General features: G+C 51.7%; 1 protein-coding gene across 1 annotated transcript; it reads left to right on the forward strand.

Annotated features, from left to right (window-relative positions):
• The first annotated feature begins 1,396 nt into the window (after positions 1-1,396).
• Positions 1,397-11,749, forward strand: DUSP5 (dual specificity phosphatase 5). The gene is made up of 4 exons (XM_074545203.1): positions 1,397-1,950; positions 6,092-6,234; positions 7,639-7,858; positions 10,096-11,749. Exons 1-4 carry the CDS (start codon positions 1,557-1,559, stop codon positions 10,494-10,496), a joined length of 1,158 nt encoding a protein of 385 aa, XP_074401304.1. The 5' UTR covers positions 1,397-1,556; the 3' UTR covers positions 10,497-11,749.
• The last annotated feature ends 275 nt before the right edge of the window (positions 11,750-12,024 follow it).

A 12,024-nucleotide genomic window follows, 5' to 3' on the forward strand; every position in this document is an offset into this window, starting at 1 on the left:
CAGGATGGCAGTGGCCAGGTGAAGACAACGCCCACGCTGAGATGTGCTGTGAACATCTGCCCCTACCCACAAGCTACTTCTATTTTTGTTCCATCTCATACCCTGGCTGACTCAGAGGAGGGGAGTGAGGGGGGGTCAGGTTAGAAGAAGCCAGATGGGAGGACTGTAGGGGAATTGAAAGAGGAAGAGGAGTTGCTTCAAAACCAGTAGTTGCCATTCTTTCAATCAGCTTTTCTTTGCACACTATTTAGTGCTTCTCTGTTTCAGCTGCAGGCAATTTGAGGCAGGGATGGCACTTCCTGCCTGCTCTTGAGGTGAGCATTCTTTCAGGGCACCATCAGAATAAATGACACCCTGCTCTTAGATAGCTCCACTGTCATCTGGCTGGGCTTTAATGAGCTTGACTGGAGTTCACCCTTTTGCTTAACTTCTTCTAGGAATTTCCACTCATCATTTTGGTGCCTTTACAAAACTATCTCCAATGAAAGGGCAAGTGCCAAATTTCCTAATTCCTGTGTGTCTTAGTGTCATGACTTCTGGACACAGGCACAGTCAGTGGTCTGTGGTGTAAGTCTTGCACATCATTGAGACACAATCTTGCAGCCACATGGAAAGGGACCCTCCACTCAAACAGCCATACCAGCAATTTTCACATTTATTGAAGGTAGCCCTCTCTTCCTTGTCCCCATTGCTTCAGAGCTTTCACTAATTTTGCAGAAATGGCACATCATGCTTTGTCCCAGTCCACTACTCTTCGTTCGTTCCTTAGGCTGTAAACCTTGGGCTAAGTACCAGCATCCTCGGGGTTGTTCCCCAGGCAACAACCTGGGGATCGGTGTTCTCGCTGATCACTCAGTTGCCAAAGCTGCCTTAACGCAAACCATGGCCTAAGCAGGGGACCCAGCTCTTTCCGAGGGAATCCAGGAGCGGGCAGCTCCCACCCCGCGGGCAGCAGAGCTCTCGCAGGCAGGAATGCCTGGGCTCAGGCTTTTCTGGGGGTGAGAACACACAGTGAAGGGGGAATAAAGGGAAATGAAACTCCATTCGCAACCTGGTGCGAGAAGCCTGCCCCAGCGCTGCCCTTCCTTCCTTCCTCCCTTCTTTCCTTCCCTCCCCCTTCCCCCCGCACGCTTCCCGACTCTCCTGACGCGCTGGGGAGGGGGCGGGGGTGATGTCGGGATGAGCCCCATCCGATGAGTGGAGAATTTTTGCAGCGTTTTTCAGCTTCCTCTCCTCCGATGCTGACCTACCGCCGCTAGGGAGGGAGGGAGGGGATCCCCGCCAGGGGGCGGGCGCGGGGCGGGGGATCTCCATCTTTGGGAGGCGGGCGCGTCACTCCCCTTATATGGGCAGTGTCGTCACGGCCCGGCCTCCCATTCATATAAATGCCCGGCGGCGCCGGCCGGGATTCCCTGCTCGGGCTCCGCGGTGCCTCCGTCCCTCCAGTCCCGTCCCGTCCCATCCCATCGCCGCCGGCTCCGCGCTAGCACCGGGCACCCTCCCGCCGCTCTCTCCGCTCCCGCCCCGGCTGCGGCGGGGCGCGACCCTCGGCCGGCATGAAAGTCACGTCCCTCGACTGCCGCCAGCTGCGGAAGCTGCTGCGGAAGGAGCCCTCCCGCTGCCTGGTGCTGGACTGCCGGCCCTACCTGTCCTACTCGGCCTCCTGCCTCCGCGGCTCGCTCAACGTCAACCTCAACTCGGTGGTGATGCGGCGGGCCCGCGGCGGGGCCGTGCCGCTGCACTTCGTGGTGCCCGACGCGGCGGCCCGAGCGCGGCTGCTGCCGAGCACCGAGGGGGCGGCGGGGCCCGCCCGCCTGGCGGCCGTGGTGGTGCTGGACCAGGACACGGGCCACTGGCAGAAGCTGAAGAAGGACAGCACAGCCCAGATCGTCCTCAACGCCCTGCTGTCCAGCCTGCCGGAGGCCGGGGCCAGGGTCTGCTTCCTGAAAGGTGAGAGGGGTGGCGGGGACCCGAGGGACCGGGCTGGGGGAGAGCGGCGCGATCCACCCTCAAAACTCCCCTGGTTGGCGGCGGCCGCCCCGAGGTGCTCCCGTTCCCCCTCCTTCGCCCTGTAGTGAACCTGATTATTGGTGGAGGGCAGGGAGGTAACACGGGGATTTTGTTTCTTTTCCATCTACTGGAAATAAATCCCGGATAGACTCTGCGGGCTGAGCCGAAATGCCTTTCCGCTCACCCCTGCCGCGCGTTTAAGAGGCCGAGGGGGAAAGCAGAGAATATTAGTAAAGAACAGTAAAAGTTGTAGATTATCAAAGGGGAAGAGATATCGGCACTGCCTGGGAAACAAAATCAGTCCTGCGGATATGAGAGACGAGGCCACCGCTACTCGCTCTCCGCCCGGTGACACACGGACATCCCTGCTGGGCGCCCGAAACCCTGGGACCGATGCCCGCCCCTCCACCGAGGGCGGAGAGGTTTCTCTCCGTCGGGCACATCGTGACTCTGGCAGGGGAAACCTAGAGGCGAAACTCCGGTGCTCGCCGGGGGACAGAAATACCTCCTCCCCTCACGTGTATTACAGCCCTTCGATTGCGGTTCTTTGTTTTCCTTCCGTGTAACCCGGGCTAATAAAACGATAAATAGCATAGCGAGCATAGCAGCCCGCCCTTTTCCTGTCCTTCCCCCCACTCCTGGCAGCGCCTTTGTCCTTGTGCCCTCTCGGTTTTCCCAGCGCGGTCCCCACCTGCCCCGGGAGCGGGGCCGTGCCCGGCGGGGCCGCTCCCGCCCGAAGCTCCGCAGCCCCGGGGCTCCCGCAGCGGCACCGCGCCGGGGAAGGAGCTTCCAAAGACCCCCTTGCCATACCGTGAGGCCATAAAAGGGAGGAGAAAACCAGGCGATGTTTCTTGAATGAAGCCTGCCCCCGTGTTCTAATGGGCCAGGGTTAATTCACTTTTAATCAGCCTTTTATCGCTAGTTTTTGGCCTGAGGTACCCAGTTTTAGCCTTCTGTAATGATCTCCCGCCGGGGCAGAGGCACCTTCAGCCTGGATATTGCCTGGTACCGAGAGAGGCAGATGCTCCTCGGCTGTTTGCCACCACCCTGGTTCTGTCCTGCCTCTATCAGCCTTTGCTGGATCTGACAGTCACCCCAAAAGCACAAATTCTGCTGCTGGAGGGTAGAGATACTGGCGCTGTGTCATTCAATTCCTTAGGGACTACACTAAACTAGAGATGAAGAAATATCTTCAGGGTCACAGTGGGAAGTCTGTGGTAAACTAGGGGCCAAATTAAGCTCTGCTGACTCTCAAACTGCTTGTTTGGCCACACGATCATCCTTTCCTCTTCATGTACCAGCCCCACACTTTGAAGTGGTGACTGTGGCTGTGGGCAGTTTATCCGAAGTGAGGGGTTAGTGTAGGCTCTGCTTTGTACATCTTGTGAGTTGTGAAGTGTCTTATCTCGGAAGCCTGTTGATTTGAGGGTAAAGACATTTCCTCTCAGTGTATGAGAAAGTTTCCTGCTGCAGTTTCCTTTTGTTTTTCTGGAAGTGCTTGGGGCTGCAGGTTCAGGCCCATGACTCAGTAGGCAGCACTGGTGATTCACTGGGGCCACCGACCCCCAGGAAGCTGTTGGCCTGGGGGAAGATCCTAGCACAGAGGGGATATAAATCACCCTGGAACACTGCGTTCTGATCAGGAGAAAGGGTCCTTTGGAGGCCTCTGCTACCAACTTTACAAATAATAGGCTGTAAAACCACCAGGAAAAATCCTCCTTGAGGTTTCCCCTTATATTCCTGCTCTCTCTAGGCATGGAGAGCTGGGAGGAGGTGTTGGCTACTTAAGCACTAAGGAGGTCTCGTGGCAGTAAAATATGACGAGGTCATGGTCATCAAGACCACCAGGTCATCAGGATGCTGAGGATCTGGTCCCAGAGAGAGCAGCTGGAACTGAGTCATTGCATGCCAGGCCCTGTTTCCTCGTTGCTTTCTGGCTTGCAGGGTCACATCTTTCATCTGTGTAGGTGCAGTTTCACTGTGGGTGAGCTCAGCCCCAGCACAGTGAGAGTGGCTGTGTGTCAGGGGAAAAAAAAAAAAGATAAAATAACGGATCCTCCCTTGGTGCTGATAACGATTCTATTACTTATTGATTAAAAGGGAAGTGCAGCTCAGCTCTCCATCATGAGCAACCGGAGTATTTGCAGAAATGACCTCAGGGAAGGCAGGTTGAGTGGGGAGGGGGAAGAGAGGAGATTGCTGGAGGATGGGATGAGCAGATGACTCACTGTAAGAATGGCCTGCAAATATCCTGATCCCCAAGGCTTGTAATTAACCATTCACCAGCTGCATGTTAGCTGCCCCAAGAGACAGAGACATGCATGTCTGCTGGAACACACATGCAAGTTGGGCTTGGGCAGATTTCTGTGTTCATTCAAGTGTAAAAACAGTGACATAGGGTGTAAATTGGGATCATGGCTATTTATATAAACTGGACACGCTTTTCCTATGTGATGGCTGTGACTGGGGGCTTGGGGGAAAGATAAGGTCAGCTATGCAAAACAAGAGGACTTAAAAGTTCACCCCATGAAGGGCAGTTGGAGATCAGAGAATTCTGTAGAGCTTCTTGTGTTTGTTTTTTCACACTGTGAGTTGCTAAGGATATCATGTTTTCAACCCAGTTATTGAGGATATCATTTTATCAAACACCTCCCACACCACCCTGGTCTCCACGGTCACTTGACTGCTTGGACCACTGCCTCATGCTGTGAGCTCTGGGATGAGCTGGCAGAATGTGGCTGGGGATAGGAGGGAAGGTGCAGGTGCTGAGTGCCCCTTTGCTGTAAAGTCACTCTCCTGCCCTCTGCCATGGAAAACAGACTTTGATCACATTCAGGGAGCTTTGGATCGTGCTGGCCACTTGCAACACGAGGACCCCACGGCAGGAATGAGTGGGCGACAGCAGCACGTCATGAATTTGAGCACACAACTGCGCAAATATTGCACAGAGATGAGACACCAGCGCTGTGACAGGGGCTGAGCCATCAGAGGTGGCTGTGCCGGGCAGCCCCGGCTCTAGGGCTGCTCTGATCCTCCGCTCTTCCCTCGTTTCAAAACCCTCCCTTGCACCCGGGGCACCCGCACACAGTTTATCAGGGTGAAACAGTCGCAGGTGAATGAATCACAACGGGAGGCTTTGCCTTCCAACCGTGTTTACTTGAGGGCCGCAGTGCAGGATTATTGAATGTGGCTGCTCAGGAGCCATTCATCTCGGCTCTGAGAAAGCACAGGTGGCAGACATGTGGCACACTGCTGACGTTTCCGGCTGCTTCTGCCGCCTGACTTACTCAGGTACTTTTTGGAGATGGTGTTCTTCCATGCAGAATATTCCCAGCCTGGAAACAATTTAGCTGCCGACAAACTTTGAGTAACAATGTAATAATAGGATTAATTCCTTCTCATTAGCAGCACACTGAATGAAATGAACGCAGTACTTAACCGTGCAGAATAGCTCATGTGGGGCTATTCAGTTGTCAAATGCTGTCACAGGATTTCATTAAGTTTTATAGCTGTTATTTAACAGATTGGTTTCAGTGGGACCATCTTCATTACTTCACTGTCTTCATGCATTGTGGTGATTAATGAGACACATGCAAGCATCCCCCTCTTGTGTTTATGTCCATTTAAAAATGCAAATAAAATATCCTGTGTGTTGTTGTAGTGAATATATTAATGACAGGTTTAGAAAAGATGATTCTGAGTACAGAAATCTCTGCCTCAAATGCTGGAATTTGTGCTCATGGATAAAACCTGGGGGAAGGGAGTTTAGTCCCCACTGTACTGGAGTTAATGGTTGCTAGACTCAACACAATTACATTTGCTAACAGCTTTAGTCTGGATTCACTGGGTTTTGGCAAGTTAATAATTGTCAGTGGTATCAGAGGTTTTTCCTTGGGTGCCCAAAATCTTTTAAGCAAACCCATTTTCGCAGAGGAGCACTATCCTTCATTGACACTCCCCTGGAGCTCACTGCTGGGCACTGCTGTCCCACTGCATTGCTGGAGCTTTGTCCTTCACTTGAATTAAACTAGTCCTTGGGAGGGCAAATATTCATATTTTCTTCTTTTTGTTGTTTCCCTAGGGGGATATGAAACCTTTAACTCTCAATATCCTGAGTGCTGCGTGAATGGAAAACTCATTTCCCCAGAGAGGACGGAAGCAGAGAGGAACCTTGCCAGCCACTGTGAGAAGCAGAGTGCCAACCACAAACCTGCTTATGACCAGGTGTGTGTCATGGCTGTGGTGGGTGACCTTCCCCTTGGGACTTCTCCCTCTGCTGCCACCAGGCTCTCCTGGAGGGTGGCAGGGTGTCAGTGGGCCTGGTACTGCCATGGGCTGTGAATAAGTTGTCACAGTCCAGGCTGAGCTGAATAAATTTCCCTTGTGTGCTGCTGGTCAGCATCACCTCCACCTGGCTTCAAAATTAGGCAGAAGGAGGCAAAACACTCATCTAGCCCCTAAGACTATTTATGAACTCTCTTATCACACACCCAGACAGAGTGAGCTGGAGCAGCTCACACCTCCAGAGGAGACTGAGAATGGGCAGGGGAGAAGCTGCCGGGAGTGTCACTTTTCCAGCAGACAAAGGAGCACGTTCTGCCCATGACTCCTCTGAGATCTCAGGAGGAATTTGAGGCTGGCAAGGGGCCAGAGCCTCTGAGAAGTGAGACCCACCCCTGGGCTGGGGAAGTGGGGTTTCCAGAGGGGAAGTCCTGGTGTGCCCCCCAGCCCGGGGGCGATGTGTGCTCCGAGATGTCACCCTGCGGTCAGGGCGCTTCCGCCGGGCCGAGCAGTTCCTGCTGCTCAGGGGAGTCCCCTGTGACGCCTCTCTGCTCCCCGGGGTGCCTCCCACACCAGGTGCCCTCCTGCCACCGGGGCTGCCTGCCGGCTGGCCCTGATGCATGGGAACCACCATGTGGGCGGGTCAGGGGCAGTGGAAAGGCAGCTTCTTGCAGCTGGGGGGCGGCAGCAGCTCCTGTGCATCATGGAAAGTTACCTGCCAGCTCAGAAAGCTGTGTCACATGGTGGCTGTTCTTTGCCATGTCGTCATGCAGCCCTTGCTTGTGCTGAGGAAGGAGGAACTGAGATGACGTCTCAGAGCGGGTGCTGTGCTCCAGAGAGGTGTGGGGTGAAGGGGGATGGGGAGCCCCTGCCCATTTTTTTTGCTTTTTTTTTTGTTTCACCTATGGAGATGTGACCAGAGGGGCAAAGCCCTGGCTGAGCCAAAGCAGCCTCTTCCTCTGTTCTGGTCTTCCTCCCTGCTGGATGTGGCTCCCTGCCTTGCCCCATTTCGGTAAAGCCTCAGTGGGAATGGGCACCACCTATGAAAGCACTTCGGGTGCACTGCAAGGGGCAGCACTTTAAAGATTAAAGCCACAAATATCCTACATGAGTAGGTTGGGTCTGACTTTGTACCTTGCAGATGTGGACAAGAAAATGAAAACATTTTTCCTGCATGGGCTTGGCCGTGGGCCTGATTCATTGGCCCCTGCTGTGGGAGCTACATCCAGCAGGGAGGAAGAGGAGGAGAGAGGGAGGGAGCAGGCACTAACATGGGCTCCCTTGGTCACTCTTGACTCTCAGGACTTTTGAAAAAAGAACTACATGTTTCTGCTCCTTCTCTTCCAGGGTGGTCCAGTTGAAATCCTGCCTTTTCTGTACCTTGGTAGTGCCTATCATGCTTCCAAGTGCGAGTTTCTCGCTAACCTGCATATCACAGCCCTGCTAAATGTCTCCAGGAAAAGCTCAGAGTCCTTCAAAGACCAGTATTGCTACAAGTGGATCCCAGTGGAGGACAGTCACACAGCAGACATCAGCTCTCACTTCCAGGAAGCCATAGACTTCATTGGTAGGTACAAATGAACAAATTTTCAGATCTTCATGTATTTTAAACTCATTTAAAATGCAAAATCAATTAAAATACCTTTAATTAATTTTAAAATAAAATACACATTGAAGTCGACTAAGTTTTGTGAAGGAGAAAGCCCCAGTTCCTTGGATTTGCATGCCAGAGTCAGTAACAACCAAGTGAAGCAGAGTCAGCTCATTGCCTTACTGTGCTGAGATATCCCAAATGTGTGGGGTCTTAGAAATCCATTATCCCCCTTATCACAGAGCTCTTTACATTCCTCCTTTTGATCATGCTGGTATCTCACCCTTTAATCAAATACCCCAATGTAAAAAAGAATGAGGAGGCCTTTAGAAAAGTTTGTGCTATTCCATTTCAAATCTTCCTGTGTTTGGCTGAGTGGGTGAGTGAAGGTGAGCTGTGCCAGGGAGCACAGGAGAGAGGATTCTCCCTGAGAAGCACAACACGGTTTTGTGGGGTGGAGAAGCCTTAGCCTGGATGGAGATCGTGTTGAAATTGGTACTGTTGCTCTCCAGGAACATTCAAAAGAGAAAGAGAATAAAACACTGTTACAGACTCATTGCTCAGCTGAGTTTGAGTCCTTCAACAGTGCAGGCAGAATTACAAAAACCTGACCTGAGGGTGCTCTCTAAGTCCTTCCTCTTCCCAGACATCTCACACATTTCAGGGAAATAATAATTTATTGCACCTTTCCATGCTATCCTCAACCCCTTCTGATAGATGTCACTTAGAAATTTCCCAGATTTTGAGGACAACTTTAATTTTCACTTTCTTTTAAAATTGGGTATGTGGTGTAGATGCTGGGGATGACTCAAATCCATATCTTCCTTATTTTGTGCAGTAGCTAAATATAACTGGTCGTGGTGGTAGTCCCCTGGCAGACAATTGAAGGCAGGCAAATGATAACTTCCTCAGCTCTGTGTGTTTCCCTGAGCACTACACTCACAGTTATCCATAAATTGGAGACTGAACATGTTGCTCAAGGCAAAAGAGCAAAGGCAAGGCTATTTTTTGAACAGTGTTTTTGTGTGGAAAGGGCTTATTTTAAGCACATTCTCTTTAATAACAATCATTGTGTTGTGTGAGTAACCACAGTGGCTCCTGTTGTGTCAAATGGGTGCTTTGCATAAGCCTTTTATATCCTGACTTAAGTCCAAGCATCCTTTAACCAGGCTATAATTAGCAGCTGCCTACCAGCGCTGTGTGCTTTGTGGTGAGGCCCCAGGGACTGAGCTCAGCCTCTCCACCCAAGGGTACCTCCTGGTACTGCTGCTTGCTGCCAACTGGCCAAGCAGGGAATTAGGATTTTGAAGAAAAATCCTATTTTTCTGGCAAAGATGATGACAGCCCCTGCAGTTTTTGAGTGACCAGGTAGTGGGAGAGCTGGCCAGGCTTGGATTTACACAACATTTTGAGCTGCAGGCAGAGAAATGCAGCTGCAGCATTGCCTGCATCACAATGTTCTTGAATGTCAGTTCCAAAAGAGAAGTAGGCACAAGGGAGGAGACAGGGATGGACTTTCCTTAAAAATGCAAAAAGAACCAAATCAAGATCCACTGATTCTGAAACCATGCTCAGCTCTGTCACAAGCTGAGTTTTGTCCTCCTTGTCTTTTAATCTCCATGTCACCCTAGTACTCAAGAGAAGAGCAGGCCTCTCTTTGCTGCAGCCTGGCTGTGTCCCCCCAGCCCTGGCAGTGTGGCAGTGCCCTCCCCATGCCCACAGCAGGTGATGTGTGCCAAGGCTTTTCCAGCCCTGGCAGTGTGGCAGTGCCCTCCCAATGCCCACTGATGTGTGCCAAGGCTTTTCCAGCCCTGGCAGTGCCCTTCCCATGCCCACTGACGTGTGCCATGGCTTTTCCAGCCCTGGCAGCATGGCAGTGCCTTCCCCATGCCCACTGACGTGTGCCAAGGCTTTTCCAGCCCTGGCAGCATGGCAGTGCCCTCCCCATGCCCACTGACGTGTGCCAAGGCTTTTCCAGCCCTGGCAGCATGGCAGTGCCCTCTCCATGCCCACTGACATGTGCCATGGCTTTTCCAGCCCTGGCAGCGTGGCAGTGCCCTCTCCATGCCCACTGACATGTGCCAAGGCTTTTCCAGCTCTGGCAGCGTGGCAGTGCCCTCTCCATGCCCACTGACGTGTGCCAAGGCTTTTCCAGCCCTGGCAGTGTGGCAGTGCCCTCCCCATGCCCACTGACGTGTGCCATCTCTCCACAGACCAGGTGCGGCGGGCGGGCGGCAGGATCCTGGTGCACTGCGAGGCCGGGATCTCGCGCTCCCCCACCATCTGCATGGCCTATCTCATGAAGACGAGGAAGCTGCGCCTGGACGAAGCCTTTGATTACATCAAGCAGCGCCGGAGCCTGATCTCACCAAACTTCGGTTTCATGGGCCAGCTGCTGCAATACGAGTCAGAGATCTTGTCTTCCACCCCCAGCCCCCCTGTCACCTCGTGCAAGAGAGAAGCCGCATCTTTCTTTGCAGAGGAACTGACCTTAGGCAAGAACTTTGAGGGCTCGTGCTTTGCCTTTCCTACCTCAGTGTTGAGTTCTGTGCCCATCCACTCTCCTGTCCACCAGCTGAAGCTCAGCCCGATGACGGCGTCTTCGTCCTGCTGAACACCATGGGGGCCTGGAGCTGGTGTGGTCCTGATCCAAACTGTGATCCCCAACAAGAACATTTCATGAATGTGCAATAGAGAAACTTCATCCGCTTACTCTGAGATGGAGTGGTTGTCATGGGTCATACTTCCCATATGCTGTGACTGTAGGATGCAAGAGGTTTAAGCATGGCAGGTTTTCTGAACTTTTATTGTCCTTTTTTAAAAAAAAATACAAAGTGCTTTTTTAGGGTTTTAACCACACAAAGTGCACCCACTACTGTATTTCCAGATTCCTGGGGAACAATGAGAAATCCATTTAGTATGTTCTCAGTTCCCATCTCCTTCCAATCTTGTTTCTGAAAAGACCCTTACTTAAAGTTTCAAGCAATAAACAGCAGCAGCAGGGAAGCAAGCAAAATGAAAAGCACTACCTTTGCAACCACAGAGGTGGAGGGAGTGAATATTTGTTCGAATCTTTCTCTGGCTTTCCTCCTCCCCTCTCCTGTGTCATGCTTCAGGTAGCAAAGGGCTGGAGTGGGGAGGGGGAGCGCCTTTTCCAGGACACTGCTGCACAACCAGGTGAACATCCCCTCCTCTGCTCCAGCCTCCGAAGTGTCAGGAATTGTCCTCAGTGTAACTGGACACCAACCCCGGCCAGTGGGTCCATTCAGGTGTGGCATTTCCTGTACTTCTGTATTTGCCTTTGTACTGGATGTGCTTTTAAGTAAAGCAGGGACTTAAGGACTATCAGCTACCCTGCTGAGCTATTATCCTCCCATCTGTTTTTTAAGAACAGCCCTAGAATACTTGAATGTCTCAACAATCCTCATCACATCCACATCCCAATTGTAAAACACTGTAACTGCTGGACTTCACACCAAAAAAACCTGACAAGCTTTCAGCTCCATAACAACTTTTTCTCCATCCCTTCCCAAGTGTTCCCACTGTGTATCGTGTATGGTCAAGTGGTCTTTTTCAGTGTTATGTGACTTGCTTAGAGTGTGTGGTCACCTCTAGTCAGCCTTTGTCCAGAAAAACATAATTTCTGTCTTGCTTACATTGGCTTCTGTGTCCACAGGGAGTTCAGAATGATTGTCTCTGTCTGTTGACCTTTTTAGTATTTTTTAATATGTAATATGTATGGGAAATGGCAATAATTTCCAGGAGATCTCGTGAATGTGAAAAAAAAACCTCCAATGGTTTTTATGGTATGTAAAAAATAATAAAGGAAAAAAAATGCCAGGAAAATAAAGCTGTTTGTTGTACTTGGATTGATCTGTGAGAGTGCTTTGGGAGAGCTTGGTGGCAGGAGAGGTCACCTGAGAAAAACACCATGGTGTAAAAGAGGTGTAAGAAGGTAGGAGAGATGGGAAAGTCTCACTGTGCTGCGTGCTGCAAAGCCAGCAAGGTGCATCACTAGAGAGGGGAGAAGGTGAGGGGGAGGATTGTTTCAAACAGAATGACATGAGTCACGGTGGCGTCACTTCCCAGCAGCCGGGCAGGCACTTCTGGTTTGATTCATGCGTGTTTTATTTAAGATTTAC

The sequence above is a fragment of the Zonotrichia albicollis genome, chromosome 7 (assembly GCF_047830755.1).
Source record: "Zonotrichia albicollis isolate bZonAlb1 chromosome 7, bZonAlb1.hap1, whole genome shotgun sequence".
Lineage (NCBI taxonomy): Eukaryota > Metazoa > Chordata > Aves > Passeriformes > Passerellidae > Zonotrichia > Zonotrichia albicollis.